The sequence below is a fragment of the Penicillium riverlandense genome, assembly GCF_028828495.1.
Source record: "Penicillium riverlandense strain IBT 135883 chromosome Unknown utg000003l_segment0_segment0, whole genome shotgun sequence".
In the NCBI taxonomy this organism is placed as follows: domain Eukaryota; kingdom Fungi; phylum Ascomycota; class Eurotiomycetes; order Eurotiales; family Aspergillaceae; genus Penicillium; species Penicillium riverlandense.
In genome coordinates this window covers 1,053,162-1,070,432 of record NW_026643196.1, presented here as the reverse complement: position 1 = coordinate 1,070,432, position 17,271 = coordinate 1,053,162, and the positions used below count along the sequence as shown (strand labels likewise).

At 53.2% G+C, this 17,271-nt stretch overlaps 8 protein-coding genes across 8 annotated transcripts; 4 read left to right on the top strand and 4 right to left on the bottom strand.

The window, feature by feature from the left end:
- Positions 1-267: 267 nt before the first annotated feature.
- N7474_004066 (cytochrome P450) lies at positions 268-2,183 on the top strand (the record flags this gene model as incomplete). Its single annotated transcript, XM_057195481.1, has 8 exons — positions 268-499; positions 560-651; positions 702-735; positions 793-991; positions 1,050-1,439; positions 1,488-1,899; positions 1,950-1,985; positions 2,037-2,183. 8 exons carry the CDS (start codon positions 268-270, stop codon positions 2,181-2,183), a joined length of 1,542 nt encoding a protein of 513 aa, XP_057052877.1.
- Positions 2,184-2,276: 93 nt separating this feature from the next.
- N7474_004065 (NAD(P)-dependent alcohol dehydrogenase) lies at positions 2,277-3,458 on the bottom strand (the record flags this gene model as incomplete). The annotated part of the gene is made up of 3 exons (XM_057195480.1): positions 2,277-3,154; positions 3,208-3,249; positions 3,299-3,458. The coding sequence occupies 3 exons, from the start codon at positions 3,456-3,458 to the stop codon at positions 2,277-2,279; spliced, it is 1,080 nt and encodes a 359-aa protein (XP_057052876.1).
- Positions 3,459-3,987: 529 nt separating this feature from the next.
- N7474_004064 (dihydrodipicolinate synthase family protein) lies at positions 3,988-4,995 on the bottom strand (the record flags this gene model as incomplete). The annotated part of the gene is made up of 1 exon (XM_057195479.1): positions 3,988-4,995. One exon carries the CDS (start codon positions 4,993-4,995, stop codon positions 3,988-3,990), a length of 1,008 nt encoding a protein of 335 aa, XP_057052875.1.
- Positions 4,996-5,501: 506 nt separating this feature from the next.
- Positions 5,502-6,910, top strand: N7474_004063 (Gfo/Idh/MocA family protein; the record flags this gene model as incomplete). The annotated part of the gene is made up of 4 exons (XM_057195478.1): positions 5,502-5,688; positions 5,743-6,441; positions 6,492-6,582; positions 6,646-6,910. 4 exons carry the CDS (start codon positions 5,502-5,504, stop codon positions 6,908-6,910), a joined length of 1,242 nt encoding a protein of 413 aa, XP_057052874.1.
- A 353-nt stretch (positions 6,911-7,263) lies between these two features.
- On the bottom strand, positions 7,264-9,253 carry N7474_004062 (putative PHD finger domain protein; the record flags this gene model as incomplete). Its single annotated transcript, XM_057195477.1, has 2 exons — positions 7,264-7,404; positions 7,457-9,253. The coding sequence occupies 2 exons, from the start codon at positions 9,251-9,253 to the stop codon at positions 7,264-7,266; spliced, it is 1,938 nt and encodes a 645-aa protein (XP_057052873.1).
- An 897-nt stretch (positions 9,254-10,150) lies between these two features.
- Positions 10,151-11,925, top strand: N7474_004061 (uncharacterized protein; the record flags this gene model as incomplete). Its single annotated transcript, XM_057195476.1, has 2 exons — positions 10,151-10,680; positions 10,737-11,925. 2 exons carry the CDS (start codon positions 10,151-10,153, stop codon positions 11,923-11,925), a joined length of 1,719 nt encoding a protein of 572 aa, XP_057052872.1.
- A 374-nt stretch (positions 11,926-12,299) lies between these two features.
- On the top strand, positions 12,300-13,403 carry N7474_004060 (putative transcription regulator PAB1642; the record flags this gene model as incomplete). The annotated part of the gene is made up of 1 exon (XM_057195475.1): positions 12,300-13,403. One exon carries the CDS (start codon positions 12,300-12,302, stop codon positions 13,401-13,403), a length of 1,104 nt encoding a protein of 367 aa, XP_057052871.1.
- Positions 13,404-13,733: 330 nt separating this feature from the next.
- On the bottom strand, positions 13,734-14,738 carry N7474_004059 (uncharacterized protein; the record flags this gene model as incomplete). The annotated part of the gene is made up of 1 exon (XM_057195474.1): positions 13,734-14,738. One exon carries the CDS (start codon positions 14,736-14,738, stop codon positions 13,734-13,736), a length of 1,005 nt encoding a protein of 334 aa, XP_057052870.1.
- Between the last annotated feature and the right edge of the window lie 2,533 nt (positions 14,739-17,271).

The window sequence follows — 17,271 nt, the reverse complement described above, 5'->3', positions numbered from 1 at the left end:
GTTCATCAAGCTAATATCTGATCACATCTGCACTGGATCGCGGGCGGACCAATTGGAGTTGGCATCTAATGGTTAGCGTCTGTTGGTTCACAAACACTAGTATCGTGTACTAATCAACTACGTTGAGGGGCCAAAACATTACCAGTGAGATGTAATCACCGAGATTAGAACTTTTTTTTTACAAACCCGCCCCCTAATTACTCGTTCCTCTCTTTCCGTCTACGAGCATTCATTCTCTATAGACCGTCAGCCCTGGTTTGAACAATTATGGTGTTTTTGGCAGCAATTGACACTCAGGTCACGGTCTCAAGCGTCTTACGGGGTCTAGGACTCGGATTCGCCGTTTACTGGGTGGGATGGATCATCTACACCCGTTTCTTCCACCCGCTGGCAAGGTTCCCAGGACCCTTCTGGGCGTCTGTGTCGCGTGCCTGGATTGTGCGCTCTGTATCCGGTGGAAACCCTCATGGAATTCAAAGAGAACTGCATGCGCAGTATGGTGTGCACTGCTATTTCAGCCTGCATTAGGAGTACAGGAAGTCTAATCCATTCGAACTAGGTCCCATTGTGCGAATTGCCCCGAATGAGCTTGCGATCAGTGATCCGAATGCTATCAAAGCGATTTATGGTGTCAATTCGGGGTTTATAAAGGTAAACGTCGCTCAAAGCTCCGGAGGGCGTTGGATCTAACCGGCTAATAGACCGATTTCTACCTGTCCTTCCGAGCACCATATAGTATGGGGTTCTCTCAAAGCGTGTCATATGAACCAGACTAAAATTTGACCCCAACAGCCCGATATCCCGATCATTTCACCTCGACGGACGAAAAGGTCCACGCCGAGCGGCGCCGGATCGTAAATGGCGTGTACACCATGCCGAACATCCTGCAGTCCGAGCAGTACGTGAACAAGTGCAGCGATATTCTACTAGAGCAATTCTGGGACTTTGCAGATGCAAAGGAATCCATTGACCTGCTAGAGTGGGCGCGACTGTGAGTTTCCGTCAACCTTTTCAAGCCTTGATAGTTGATAGAGATTAGACTGGTGCAGGTATGCGTACGATGTAATTGGCGAGCTCTACTTCAGCAAGATGTTCGGTTTAATGAAAGCCAAACGCGATCATCTCGGCATTATGGAGTCGACCGACACATTGATCCCGGCCATGACCGTGTCAGCTGTCATGCCCAGGTACCTCCGGTCCCTGTTCATGTTCCTCGGTATTCTGTTTCCAGAGACTCGCAAAGCGCTTGGAGCTCTAGATGGCCTTGCACAGGCGGCGGACACGGCTGTGAAGGAGCATGTCCAGGAATCAGCACAGTCGGGGGACACTGCGTCTCGGCGGTCTGATGTTATCTCTAAGGTGTTCAATATCCATCAGCAGCAGGGCGAGAAGGTCGACTTTCAGATCGAGGATGTAAAGCTGGAGGCGTTTGGGGCATAGTAAGTGCAGAATACCACTGCTTCTCACACATACTCATTCTTCTTTAGCTTTGCTGGAAGCGATACGACAGCCATCCATATCTCGACAACACTCTACCATATCCTCAAGAACCCAGCGGTCTACGGCGCACTCAACCACGAAATCGAGCAGGCCACAAACCGAGGCGAGCTCAGCACGCCGCATATCAAGTACCATGAAGCCAGCAAACTCCCATACTTGAGCGCCTGCATCAAAGAGGGCGCGCGTATCCATCCCAGTGTGGCGCTTACAATGCCTCGACAAGTACCTGCTGGAGGATGTAATATTGCAGGGCAGTGGGTTCCCGGGGGATTCCGTGTGGGAATCAACCCGTCTGTTGTGCAGCTGGATAAATCGGTGTTTGGCGATGATGCGGAAGCATATAACCCAGATCGGTGGTTGCAAGCAGATGCAGATAAGATGAATAAGTATATCCTTCAGGTATGTCCCTCTGAACGTCAATTGAATGTGGCTGACAGCTAGGGTGGTAGTTTGGTGCTGGGTCGAGAACCTGTATGGGCAAGAATGTAGGTTCAATTAGTGGAAAAGGGAGGACTACTACTGACTCTATGAACCAGATATCCCTGTGCGAGATATACAAGGTGATTCCCACCCTGCTTCGTGCATACCGTCTGGAACTCGAAGACCGTGAAGGCAGCTTGAAAACCACCGGGCTTTGGTTCTACAAGCCAGCGCCGATGAAAGTCCGCATCTATCGCAAATAGAAAAATACACTCTATGCAGACACACTCTTTGCAGACAGCTTTTCGCACCGATCCAATCGATTTGATACAAGATTCTCCCCACAATTTCACTTTTTAACCAAAAACCTTCTCGTATCCCGTCAGCGTAAACCGATAGCGAACATCACCCTTCTTCATCCGCTGCATAGCCTGCTTAAGACCCTCCTCACCAAGCTGAATCTCCTCCACCCAGCTCTTCAGCCCCTTATCAGCCGCAAGCTGCAGCATCTGCAGCATCTCTTTCCGGCTACCAAGGTGGCTCGCGCCAATCAAAACACCATTCGAAATCAAGTTCTGTGCCTTGATGACCTGTCCCTCCTCCTCGGGCAGACCAACGCTAATCCAGCGGCCATGCACATCCATCATGGACAGGTACCGCGCCAGATCAAAGCCCTCGGACGAGTTGGCACAGTTGATAATCAGATCGAACGAGAAGCGGTGCGGCGCATCCCACCCTTCCTCGGCGGTAGCAATGTATCCATCCGCACCGAGCTTGCGCGCATCGGCCTCCTTCGCGCGCGAGCGCGAAATCGCCCACGTCTCTGCGCCCAGCGCCTTTGCGAACATCACTCCGAAATGTCCAATCCCGCCCAGTCCCACGATCCCGACCTTCTTGCCGGGCCCAGCGCCGTTGCGCACCAGCGGCGAGTACACCGTCAGGCCTGCGCAGAGCATGGGCGCCACTTGGGCCGTTGGCAGTGCGTCGGGGATGGGGAAGACCCAGTGCTCGTGCGTGCGGACGTGCGACGAGTAGCCGCCCTGGCTCACGATCCCCGTCTCGGGCCATTCGGCGCCGTACGTGTCCATGATCTGCACGGGGCAGTATGTCTCGTTATCGTTCTTGCATTGCTTGCACTCGCCGCACGAGTAGGACTGTGCGCCGACGCCGACGCGCTGGCCTTCCTTGATGAGAGTGACCTTGGGACCGACACGGATGGCACGTCCGACAATTTCTGGTGATTGTCAGGGAGGATGACATCTTGGGGCTACATGGGGGAGTGCTTACCGTGTCCGACGCACAGAGGGAACTTCTGCTCGCCCCATCCGCCTGTGTTTCTATTAGTTTGAGTCGTACACCAAAGTTGAGTGGTTCGTACCGCTGATGGTGTGCACGTCACTGCCGCAGATACCGCAAGCCTCGATCTTGACGTCGACGTCGTAGTCACCGAACGGCTTCAGCTTGAAGAAGCGCTTGTGGAACTCGGTGATGGAGGGTCCATCAACCTGGAAACCTTCAGCCTCCTCGGGGTAGGGCATGGTGGATAATTCAGAGGTAGATTGGGAGAAATGGAGATTGGGGATAGGCGATAGTAGGTGTGAAGGAAGTAGCAACAAGGGAAACGTAGAGAATACGAGAAAGCCAAAACAAAATCAGAGGGGCCAAGGGAGGAGGGGCATTATTATTATCAGAGCAATGGTTCACAGCACGGTGCACTGTAGCCCGCCCGGGCATCAGTGCGCCGCGGGATCGAGGGAGAAATTCCGCGTCATCTCGTCCGAGACTGTCCAGGGCGAGCCGAGCGTGGGGTAACTAGAAGCCGATAGAGTCTCGTATCAACTCCGACCAAAGTGGGCCGCGCTCGCTATTCTTCCGCCTATGGAAATTAGCCGACAACCCCCGGAAAAATTACCCTAGACTAAATTACCCTAGATTATGGCTTAGGCTATGGATGAGATATTAAATTTGGGCTATTTCATTTCAAATGTCTTCTCTTTTGTATTTGGCCAGATCGTTCAAAAATATGTAATCATAATATAACCCTATATACACAGCACCCACACATTCTCATGCAATGTCCGGCAGGGAGCGCTCAACCTCCATCGCATCCTTGATCTGATCCGCGATGGCCTGGGCCTGGGCCTCGCTGAGGCGACCCAGCGGCCGCCGTGGGAAACCACCGTATCCGTAGTAGGACTGGATAGCGGACTTGGTGCCGGGGATAGCAGCCTTGGTGAGAACCCAGTCAGCAGCACTGAGCTGCTGCTGAGCCTCCATGGCTTCGGCGAGCTTGCCTTGGCTCCAAAGGTTGAATATGCGCACGCACAGGCGCGGGATGACGTTCGCGCCACCGGCCAGGATAGCAGAGCCCCCAGACACAAGGGTCTGCAGACTGAAGTCGGCGATACCGCCAAAGGCGACGTAGGGGTGTTTTGCGTCGGGCTTGGCCACTGTCGGCGCGGGCTTCTGGGCCGGAGCCAGCGGCGAGGCCGGGGTAACGGCGCCGAGAGCGCGCGCGACACGGGTCAGCTTGCCGGTGTTGGCACAGGTGAACTTGGTGCCGACAATGTTGGGGTGAGCGGAGATGCGGATGATGAGGTCGGAGTCCATGTCGATGCCGGCCACGGCGCCCGGGTAGTTGTACAGGATGAGGGGCACGGGCGAGCCATCCGCCACCGCCGTGAAGAACTCGTAGAGCGTCTCGTCGTTACCCATGGCAGCGCGGTAGTAGCTGGGCGGCACAATAAGCGCATACTCGCCGCCCGCTTGGGCGACCTCCTTGCACAGCTCAATAGTGCCGCGGATGCTCTGCTCGCTGGCGCCGGCAATGACGGGCACGTTGCTGAACCCGGCCTCGTCAAGGGCGGAACGGGTCTCGCGGGTCACGGTGATGCGCTCCTGGCGCGTCAGATGCACGGCTTCACCGTTGGAGCCCATCGTCACCAAGCCCACCAGGCCGGCTTTGGCCAGGCGCACGGCATGGCGGCGGATGGCGGCGGTGTCGAGGTCCTCGTTGGCGTCGAAGAATGTCATGGTGGGCGCGTACACGCCGGGGCGGAGGGGAGTGGGCGACATGGTGGATGGTGGATGAGTGACGCTGTGCGAGGGATTATTGATGAAGCAGAAGAGAAGACATCCAGAGGATAATCATCATGATGTACAATTGTACACTCCCACTCCCCCACGTCGGCGAATGCTCCGAACGGAGAATTGCCGTTCCACGAATCAGCAACTCGGCATGATGTGGGGAACGAGGGGCAAGAAGGTGGAATGAATAAAATATACTAGTTGGTGGTCGAAGAAGTGAAGGATTGAAAGAGAAAGGATTACTGGATGGCATTGATTGATAGAGGAGGAAGGACCTGCAATTGAGGTAAAAAAGGAAAAGAAGACGAGGAGGAAGAAGAAGAAGTTGGCGTTGTTGAGTCCAGAAAACAATGCTGCGATGACGATCGGCTATTGGAGTCAAACGCCGGAAGAATTAATGAAAGGCGCCATGGTGTACCTCCATGAACCACGTCTTTTCTTCTGTTCTTTCTCTCCTAATAATTCCTACATCCATTCTAATCCCCAATATCACCATGGCTCCCCCCAGCGTTTTGATGGTCGGTACCGGCGAGTACACCACCGGCTTCGTCGGCGGTGGTGCGTCGGGCTCCGATAAGAAAGTCGGCGTCGTGGGACTGACGCTGTTCGACCTGCGCCGCCGGGGCAAGGTGGGTGACCTGAGCATGGTGGGCGTGTCGGGCAAGAAATTCCCAGGCATTCGTGAGTCTTTCTGAAGATACACGGAATCAATCCGAACTGATTGTCTTTCTGGAGGCGACCACCTGCACCGCAACATTTCGCAGGTCTACAACAACCTCGATGTCTCATTCGCCTCGTTCCCCGCTGACAACCAGACCGATCCCGATGCTTACAAGACCGCCATCGACGCCCTGCCCAAGGGATCCGCCATCACGATCTTCACGCCCGACCCAACCCACTTCCCCATCGCGCTGTACGCAATCGAACGCGGCATCCATGTGATGATCACCAAGCCGGCCACACAGCGTCTAGGAGACCACCTAGCCCTGCTCGAGGCTGCGCGCAAACACGGCGTCTTCGTGTTCATCGAGCACCACAAGCGCTTCGACCCGGCGTACTCGGATGCGCGCGCCAAGGCCCGCACGCTGGGCGACTTCAACTACTTCTACAGCTACATGAGCCAGCCGAAGAGCCAGCTCGAGACCTTCAAGGCCTGGGCGGGCCGTGAATCTGATATCTCGTACTACCTCAACTCGCACCATGTCGATATCTGCGAGAGCATGGTGCCCGAGTATCACCCGGTGCGCGTCACTGCGACGGCATCCAAGGGTACCGCGGCCGCGCTAGGATGTGTCCCCGAGACCGAGGATACCATCACCTTGCTGGTCGAGTGGCGGCGCAAGGATAACCCGGGCAAGGTTGCGACGGGTGTCTACACGGCTAGCTGGACGGCGCCGCAGAATGCGGGCGTGCATTCAAATCAGTACTTCCATTGTAACGGCTACCACCTCTTCGCTTATTGACACGTCCTAACATCCTCACAGATATGGCTGCCAACGGCGAAATCCGCGTCAACCAAGCCAAGCGCGGCTACGAAGTCACAGGCGACGACCAGGGCCTGATCTGGGTGAATCCGTAAGAACAAAACACCTCTTCCTCTCTTTCTGTGTGTCCATACTTACACTCCATGTAACGCAGATTCTACATGCGCTACGCACCCGACGAAGAAGGCAATTTCGGTGGCCAGACGGGCTACGGCTACGTCAGCTTCGAGAAGTTCATCGACGCCGTCACGGCCGTCAACGAGGGCCGAGTCACACTCGATGAGCTGGATAAGCGGCCTTTGCCTACTCTGCAAAACACGATCGCCACTACGGCGATCCTGGATGCGGGCCGGGTGTCGCTGGATGAGCGCCGGCCGGTGGAAATTGTGTCGGAGGGTGGGAAGTGGGAGCTGAAGTAAATTTGTTGATTCAAGGGTAAATAGTTTGCATTTTTATATTCTCGACAGTCTAGTCTTGGGGTCAGGCATGATTCCCTTGGTATCCAGCCACTATATATTGACTGCCGAGTGACTGAACACATATTGCATGAATCGTAAGACTACGATTGGAATAGGGCAAGATGTCAATATGCATGCTGCGCACGAATTGATGAAATTGTTCTCGCCGTGCCTGGCTATGAAACAAACCCCAGCTAAACTAACTAAACAAATCCCTCCTTCCGTCGATTAAAAACGCCGAACAAGACCCTACACCAGAGGGGAAAAGAAGATATCGTGGTATCATACAGAAGTAAAAGCAACCCATCTCTCAGCTACCGCCTCGACCCGCCTCGGACAATACCGTCCACTCCCTTGTGGAACCGGACGCGGCAGTCGGGGCAGTACCATTTGGCAGTGCGCGAAGGCACCTCGGAAAGGCCGACACAGTTTAGGTGGAACCACTCACGATCACACTACAAATTTGATCAGCAAGGAAACCCCGAGGGGCAAAGGAAGAAAACTTACATCCGGATTCTCGCAGCAGATCATTGTCCCGAAACTCACATCTCCGCAGATACAGTACCGTGGTTCATTGGCATCGATCTCCTCCAGCACCCCATCCTCGTCGACGCGGACATCCTGCGCCGCCGAATCGCGCGCGCTGATATGCTTCTTGCCAGGTTTGGCCTTGCGGCGCCCGAAGCTGACAGCAGCGCCACCATCCTGGCCGGAAGAGACAGGTCCGGGCGCAGGACGTTTGCGCCGGCGCGCTTGGCCGGGAATGCTGGGGGCGTGCGATGCCTCCCGGACAGGCGTCTTGCGCGCGGGAGTGGCGCTTTTGATACGAAGGTCTCTTCCACCCACTGCGGCAGCGTTGGCCAATCCCGAGATGGCACCTGATTCAACGGTGGCAGCTGCGGACCGGCGCGATGAGGGCCGGGTCGTTGGAGGTGTCGGGGTGGTGACAGGGTGCACGGCGGATCTTGTGGAGCGCTTTGATTCAGTGGGAGACACCAGGGGAGGCGATACTTTTGCCTCCGCGTGTATCGTGATTGGCGCCGCAGCTCCACGATTAGACCGGCGGCGGTTCGGATCCGTCCGCAATGGCGGGGCGGGGGCTGGCTCCGGGACAACCTCTGCTTCTTCGGCCATCTCATCCCGTTTGCGCTTTCGTGACGCTCGGCTGCTAGTCGGAGTCGCTTGAACAGAGACTGGTAGAGCAGGACCGCCTGCACCGTTTGCCGCCTGCTCTCGCGCCAGCATCTCCCGTTTCAGCTTCTTGGCCTCGTTCAGCTTCATCCCGCGGTTGCTCAGTTTGGTCTCTTCGAGCTCCTTGGGCACTTCGCCGCGACGGGTCTTCTCAATGTTGTCACAGTCGATCAACTCGACGCCGGTCTCTTCAGCCAGAGCCTTGGCAGCTCGGTATGCTTCCCATCCCCGGTTCGCCAAGGCGAGTTCACGGTGAATCATCACCTCGCTGGGCTGCCAGACTGCATTTTTCTTCATCTTCTTCCGTAGTTTGGTCATTTCCCACTCTGTCAGTCGCAACCAAGGCAAGTCCTCGCTGCCGAGCTTGGCATCTGCTGGGGGCGGCCTCAGCAAAGCGAGAGCATTGCTCGTCGAGACACCCGCGCCTGCGCTGTGGCGTCGTGCCTGTTTTTCTTTCTTTGGAGGGCGAGGCTTGCGAATCACTTCCGCTTCGATATCGGATTGTTCCGTGCTGGCGATAGGAGAATCTGGGTGCAGGCCCGACAGACGCCCGGCGGGAATGGTGGAGCGTCGCGATCGCGATTTTTGGTTTGCAGGGCGCTTGCGGTTGTCCAGACGAAAGGTGATACGGGTCGTAGAATCTGCCTTTTTGCCCGAGCGCACGCGCTTGGGAGTGGGCTGTGGGACTGGTGTTGGTTCGCGCGACGAAGGTTTTGGCAGCGCCTCGAGCTTCTGTCTGATGCAGTCAAGTCGGTCGAAGTGGCGATCGACAACATCGTAAAGGCGGCAGGCCTCGGCGTATGCAGACTCACGCGCATTGATGGCGCGATCCAGGGTCTTGGAGATATCCTTGCGCATGGCCACTGCACTGGGACGCGCTTCGAAGGGGAGCTCAGGGAGCCGGGCGTAGTCCTTGGCTAGATTGTGGACAGTCTGGGCAGAATCAATGTAACGGTCATCAAGACCTCGAATCAAGGTCAGAGAGCGGATTAGGTCGGCAGGGAGGTATTCGGTGTAGTCGATGTAGTCTGTCACTGTCGCCTGGGCGTCGGGATCAAAGGGACCGTCCAGGATGACCCCTCCACTCTCATCCGTGTCATCAGTCAAAGCCATGGTGCAGTTGTGTGAAGGAACAAATATAAAACAACAAAGGAAGGAGAGAAAACCCCCTCTGACGACTCAGCGACCCAGCGACTCAGCGGGGCATTCTGGTTGGAGCTGGAGTGGTTGAGCTGCACCTTCGGAACAGGAGGCCAAACAGCGGATGATCATTGTTCCGTGCAGGTCACGTGGGTGCCCAGCCCTCGTTCTCATGAACTACTTCTTCACGGATGCGCTTCCTTTGAGGCTGTTCGGACTTCCTTTTACCAAAGAGTGGGGTACAAATAACTTTTGTAGGGCTGAAATACAGATATACTATTTGTTACCAAGCTTCTGTGATGTTGCACGCATAAATGCTCTCGCTGGGAGAGGCCGTGGACAGAGAAAGCGAAAGGGCCTCTGAATAGCTTCAAATTCACCGTAACATGCCAGGATACTCTACATCACGTATAGTCGTGTAGATAAGTTTATTGGACAATATAATCACGTATGATGTCGCCGCAGGCAACGATGTGGCTGCTCATAAAGGTCTGCTCTGTTCTCGTTTGCTTTCCTCCCCTTCTCACCCTTTAATTTCCCAGTCTCCTTTCCCATTCACATCTCTTTCCATCTCTCTTCCCCATATCATCTTCTGCTTTTTCATATCCTACTTCTCCATCGCCTGTTTCATCACCCTCTACTTCTCTACCACCTGTAGCTCGTCTCCTGCTCCTCAAACGACTCCGCTGTCCACGTTCTTTCGACAGTCTGCATTTCCCACTCCTGTTTCGGCTGTCTGTTGTTCCTTCCTCTGTTTTCTTGTGTTCGGCTCTGCCCTTTGATGCGTCGTCCTCTGTGTTCCATCCTTCTGCTTTTTCCTCCTTTTCAGCTTTCATTCTTCTATTCATTTTATCTTTTTCCTCATTCAACATGGACAAAGAACAGCGCCTGAAGCTCATGTTTGAGGAAGACCAGGAACTCCTGAATAGTGTCCTGGGGCTGAACTTCCCCATTTCTGGGGTTCCCTCTGTGGCCTTGGCTCCAGCCAAGGCCCCCGCCGATGTAAGTGCTTCCTGTGACTGGATGAGACCGATGGAGGCTCCCCGCTTCTTTACTTCAAGCGATATTGCTCCCTTGTCATACGTCCGCTCCCGTATCACTGGCTTGGACCAACTTGATAACCAAGACCACTCGGGGCAGGCTATCTTGCCCGCTGTGGGCCAGGAGGACAGCACCTCGCGCGAGGCCGAAGCGGTTACGCACGTCGATCACGAAGTGACGGACGTCGGTTCTTCCACCCAGGGACCCATGTGGCCCTGCGATGTCACACTTGCGGAGTCTTATTGCCCCGTGGTTGCCTTGTCTCGTTTCCCCTACCGGTACCTTCGGGGTGAGATGTCGCAGAAGGTTGCTTCACGATTCTTCGATGCGAACAAGTTTTGGGACCGGCACTGGGATTTGTAAGTAACCACTGATATAATCGGCTTGATGGGGATCCAAACTGATACTATATCAGCTACTTTTTACATGTTCCTCCGAATATCTATCATCGACCGCTGCTCCTCGTTCCGGCAATGCAGGCCAAGACATTGTTGATACAAATCAACGCCTTCTATGATTGTCAGTTGTGTTTCGAGCCTCGAGACCAGCGGGGCTTGCTCCTTTCGTTCCCCGATGACGGAACTCCTAGGCCCATCTACCTGGGCAAAAGCACGAGTCGCCACACCAAGGAGCAATTGGAGTTGAGCATTTCAGCGCAGCCAGACAACTGGGGTGAGTGGGTGAACAAGTGTGACCCGGAAGCCGCGAAGGCTTTTGAAGTCAAAGTTGAGGCTGCGGTCGAAGCGATCAAGCAGAAGAAGCGAGCCAAGGCTAAGAAGCTGCTGAAGCAATTTGAGATGGAGCAAGAGTGGCGCAACCGCCTGCAGCTGACCATCGCCCACTTCGGCCTGCGTCCCCCGATCCAGGAGGCCGGAGGTGGGAAGCAGTATCTCCCTCCTGTTAATGTCTATCGCCCTGTTCCCTGGCCGTTCGAGGATGAGCCGATCTTCATCAGCATTGACATAGAATGGAACGAGCGGATTCCCGAGCAGGTGACGGAAGTTGGCATCTCGATTTTGGACACGCTGGACCTGAAGGGCCTTCCGCCCGGCGACTTTGGAACTGACTGGATCAAGCAAATCCGCTCGCGCCACTTGCGGATCGTTGAATTCCGCCACATTGTCAACAGAGAGTACTGCGAGGGATGCCCGGACAAATTTGATTTTGGCAAGAGCGAGTTCATTGCGCTGGTGGAGCTTCCCACGATGGTGGATGCCTGCTTTGTTCCGCCTTACTCGGCCATTAAAGACAGATTTGGCGCTGTCCCGGATTACAAAAAGGGACCGCGCAAGGTGGTTTTGGTGGGCCACAACCCTGTTGGCGATCTGAAGCGACTTCGGGACGCAGGGTGCGCGATGTTAACCGACGCGGCCAACAACGAGTTTTTCGACAATCGCAAGGTGTACGACACAGCGGAGCTGTTCAAGAGCCTGCGGGGCGAAACTGGCGTCCGATCACTGAACCATATCCTGCATGCTCTGAACATCCTGCCCATGAACCTCCACAATGCGGGGAATGACGCGCACTTTACGCTGGAAGCCCTGATTCGGATGGTGCTGGAGGAGTCGGGTGAGACGCCAGACGCGGGCGAGCATCGAAGCTAGATGTCACGATGGTTCCCGTCAGTGGGAGGTGGTGATGGTTCGTTTGTTCTTTTTTTGCTTTTCGTTTTGTTTCTCTTCGGGTGACGATTGTTATTTGAAATTGTTTCGATCCTGGAGCGTGCAATGGGCGTTGGATCTAATGAGTTGCTCGTGTAGATTACCTGGATGAATAACCAATTGTATGATTAGTTAACACTTGAATGGATGGGTGTTGCCGAACCGAAAGTGATCCGAGTAGTTAACGAGTGCTCTAAATTCCTTATCAGATCTGACACCATGATTATCGCATCAATTTCTCGTCGTCTCCACCACCACCACTGTGCGACAACCTCGCCTCGCCTCTTCCCAACTAGCCCTCACAGAGCAAGTTCAAAATGACAAGTCACGCTCTTCTAACCACCTACCTGCTCTCCAACGCTCCCCACGCACTTACCCGCGCCACCACACACCCGTTCCTCCGGGCTGCCGGCCGCGGCAAACTACCCAAAGCCACACTGTCGCAATGGCTCTCACAAGACCGGCTCTACGCGCAAGCTTACATCCGGTTCATTGGCCTTTTGTTGTCCAAAATTCGAATCCCTCCGAATAGCCCTAATAGTGCAACGTCACGCAACGCCACACCCGAGGAGCACGCAACGGAAATGCTGATCGACGCTCTAATCAACATCCGCACCGAGCTGCAATTCTTTGAGGAAACGGCCGCAGAGTACGGGCTTGATTTGACAGCCATCTCTGCGGAGAGTGGTGCGGGACTGGCAGGGTCCGGGTCCGGGAGCATCACTACCTCCGCTCAAATCTCCACCTCGGGCTCGGGCAGCTGTCCTGGGTTCACGGGCGGATGCGAAGGGAAAAGTACAGAGACCGGGGAAAGAGAGTCAGAGGTCCATGGGCGGTGTGGGTCACAGGCTGAATGCGAGGGTCTCCAAGAGCGGGAAGCGCGCGAGCAGAGCCAGGTGAACCCTGAGTCGCATGGGGATTGTGACCCGGCTTGTCGGTCCAGTGGCAGTGTCTCTGCTGAACCTCTGGAGAGAGGGGGCACGGTCTCTTTTACTGCTACTCACACCACACGCGCCTACGTTGATCTGTTCATGTCGGCGGGCAGCGCTGGGGTATCAACGCTAGAAGGTCTGGTGGTGCTGTGGGCTACGGAGGTGTGTTACCTGCGATCATGGAAGTATGCGGCATCGTTTTTGGATGGAAAGAATGGAAAAGGAGAAGACGGTGAAGAAGCGAAGAAGAATAGTGCGGCCGGGGGTGTGGCGGATGCGGATGGCGGTGCACTACGCAAAAAGTTCATCCCCAATTGGTCGAGCCCAGACTTCGAGGCCTTTGTCAATCGAATTGGCGATATAGTGGATGAGACGGCCAATCAGATTAAGGGTGTCGAGGAGGCAGAGAAGATGCGCGGACACTGTCTAGATTGGTGGAGGCAAGTGGTTTGGTTGGAGGAGAGGTTTTGGCCAGATGTGCAAGACTGACGGTAGAGTGTTTGAAAAGCATTTGTTTCTTTCTCTATCTTGTATTGGATGCAGATGATCCCATACGAAATCATTGCTTGCGTCTCCCGTAATACTACCGCGGCAATAGCAGAATTCGCAATCACTGCTACATAGAGAATCGTAAAATAGTACAAGAGATTCTTATCTATCATAGCTAATGTACAGGTTATTTCATCGCCGCGACATCTTAGCTAGGTTTCCTCATGATGTAGAGAGATCAGTTACTCATTTAGGAGTCGCCACTCAACTCGGTATCTGCCAAGCTGTCAAAGCGTTAGTCGCTTCTTACGCATCTTTAGAAAACGGAACTTACCAAGCAGTAGTGACTCCTCCCAAAATGGCAGAGAGTATACCACCCACTTCTGGGATAAGCGCAGCGATGGTTTGGGCTCCAATAGTAACGAATATATCTTTGCAAAAGTTCTGGGACGTAGTCGAGACAGATGGCAAGGCTGAGATAATGGCGCGTGTGGCCGCAGTACCATCGACCATCTTTCCTGTGCGCAGCAGATTGTACTCGTCACTGCCCAACCACATCTCACAGGATCCTGTCCCATCGTCGTTATATATTGAGTAGGAATCGGTGTCATCCTCTTCCCACGACTGAGTCCAGTGCTTGGTAGCCTTCTGGCCCATGACCTGAATCCCTTGAATCATGTACTTAAGGTCTTTTGTTGCATATTGCCCATCGGCCGACAATTCCCATGTTGCAGATGTCGGTTCATCGGTCGAGTTTGGCGCCGCATACATAATCGGTATTTGGACGGTGTTCTGACTGAGACAGGTGTCGTCCATGCAGAGTTTTGTCAGATTGCCCAGCATGGCGCTGACGTTGACGTTCGATTGGCATCCGAACTCGACCTTCCCGTTTCCAAAGGCCATATGACTTGTGACTTGAGGCTTCGAGTTGTGAATAGTGCCTGTGGACTTACTTAGGCCATGCGCCCAGTTCCTGACGTCCGGGTTCGAATGGTTGTGGAGCCCAGCAAGGTCATCGCTAAAGTCCTCGTATTTTTGGTTTGATCTCCGCTTCCAGGAATGGGGGTAGTAGCTATCTCTCGGGTCCCCGTTCATAAGCTCAGTCAATTCGAAGATTCGAGTGCCAGGCTCCATGCCCTTGTGGAATTTCATCTTTTTCTTTCCTGTCAATGGGTCTTGCTGGATGTCACAGTTGATGGAAGCTCGACACATTGAAAAGTGGTCTGGTTGATCGAGAGGGTCCTTAGGAATACGCCTAGGCATCCTGTCCGTGCTCGCCTTAGGGATAGCTGAAGCAACCCCGCTGAGGAGAATAAGTGGCAAGGCAAAGTGCATGATGAACGAATATAAGATTGCAAAGGTGGCCTGGAAATGGAATGAAGTCAAGGGGTTTTAGTTTTCGAAACCTGGAGGTTCGTAACAGTTATTTATATGATTCGGAACAAGGTTTGTTTCACCTCGATTATCATTATTAATTTCTTAACAATGTAACTGGGGCGATCATCTATAGAAAAGTAACAGGTAGGGTCTGCTGAAGACCTGATCAGCGTACCTCTGAATCAAGCCTTGTTAACTTGGGAGATTGCTCGACATAGAATAGGTCTAGCCCCATAGACTAGGCATCAGATCCGGTCTTATTGTTAATGATTGGTGAATTGGACCAACAGCGGAATGATTCTGTGATGTAAAGGTACAGTCAGGGGTACGACGCATCTACCAGGGGCCAGAAGGCTTAGCCGTCAAGGAGAACGTAGAACCCAGAAATCCCCCACGCGTCATGAGCCGCCACCCGTCTTGCATATCAATCCTTCTTTACTTCACTATTTTGACCTAGCCCCTACGGAGTACCCTTTACTACGTATAACAAGAGGACGGTCTAGATCCTTTGTGTGTTGATCTTTACGCTGCCCAGCCACCCTGTTTAAAGAGCATCGCTCCAGGATGCCGTGTTCACAACACGAAAAATCACTTTAGTGGTACATAATCAAGAACCTGAATTCTATGGCTGACACAAGCAATGGTCTACAAGTTGACACCTCAGACAAGATAACACCGCGAGCAATGACAGAAGATGAGAGTGGCGGAAGGTGGCCAACTATCCACCAAGATTCCCCTGAAATATATCAGGGATAGTATTCCTTGCAACACTGTGAATATTTGAATGCTTGCTTTTGGGGCTGCTATTATTGTAGGTTAATATCTATTTGCCATGTGCTCTTGTCGTAGGGTGGTTATGACCCAAATCTTTATCCTGTTTGTTCTAGGTATATATAATCCGATCTATATTATTCCAACGTTGCTGCCGTCTGTTCCTGCTATGCACATTAATTAATTCTTCATCTAAGCGATAGGAGCACAATCCTAATAAGTAAATATTCCATCTAACTAATTAATATCACGATCCTCATATGCCTTGCCTCCTGAAAGACATGACAGCCCCCAAACCACTTTCGTCACTCAGGATTCCTAGTTAGCGCAGGGATTGCAGATCACGGAAGAAGGGTCCAAGGGCCCGGGAGCGGGGCCAATCGAACCTGGACGACTTCTGGAATAGTTCTGTGTAGATCATTGGAGGGCTGAAGACATTTCGTTGTCACAGTGTTGCAAGCTAATATCTTACCGAGATGCGCCGAAACTCGCCAATAGAGATCACAGAGATCCCGTTATTTGTGGAGGATATTCTGTCAAAGCTAGGGCCTGACTGTGCGCTATTACATTCGAGTACTGTACGTGGACTCTAAAGCACCCTCAAAATACCGGCATACTCAACGATAGGAAAATTTCTGGATCTCTTGAATAAAAGCCTAGTTGTTCTCAAAAATACATGAATTGATCAGTCGCCACTGATGCCAGGAAGAAACAAGCAAGCTCTTTAAAGATCGCCAAGCATGAAACAAGCCTAGTCCATGGACAAAGTGGAGCCTAAGCGGCGATCATGATGTTGCGGAATCCAAGTATTTCCCCCGAACAGGGTAGAACATCAGGGGTAACTATGAATTTCCAGCAAACAGGAGTTGCAATTTCGCCTCAGATATTCAAAAATACCTATGAAAGATAGACACAAGGTAAGACTAGTCTCGATATCGTTTCCTTTGTACTACTCAATCTGATGTCCTATGCTGTGTGGAATCCCTTAGGAATCTCACGGGCACATCATCATTATCCAAAGCGGTCTGGGACCACCCCATGGGGATATTGTTGGTGATCGGCCTTCCCTATTTCACTACCCCCATTGTTACTAGCGCAAACTAAGCCTCAGACGTCAACAGCGTTCGCAGTCTTGCCACTACTAGCAAGGATTTGCCGTAGGACACAGAAGGCTAACTCTGCGAAGGATCCAGTACCTAGAACTGAGAATATGTCATAGAAAGACATTATATTCTCGCCCCCAGATTGTGATGACCATCCTCGACCAGCGCCAATATACTGTGATGTAGGGAATCCTGGAAAAACTTGGCTTCATAGTAGTCAGCCCCCGGCAGGCAAGAACCGTATTCCTTCGGTGCATGGATCTTGTTTCAGGGTAATAATGGTGACGGTAAACCTGCCGCCTCGGGCAGCATTCTCGCCATCATTGTCCAGATTAGCAGAAGCTAGGTCTCCAGTGTAAATACCCATCGTTTGCAGACCACTTGATACAACGTCAATATTGCCTCCAATCCTTCTGGCGGCTCTTTCGGATTGATATGTCCCCAGCGATCTTCAATGAGTTGCATCATTGATCTTATATTGTAGCAGCATGAAAGTGGAAGTGAATCGATACGGCCGGGCACGAAGCGCTCTAGATGGTCGCGAGCCACGTCAACCACCATCCTGGCTAGCGTGTCCAATGCAGCGTGCGAATAATCTTGAATTTCCTTTTGAGAGG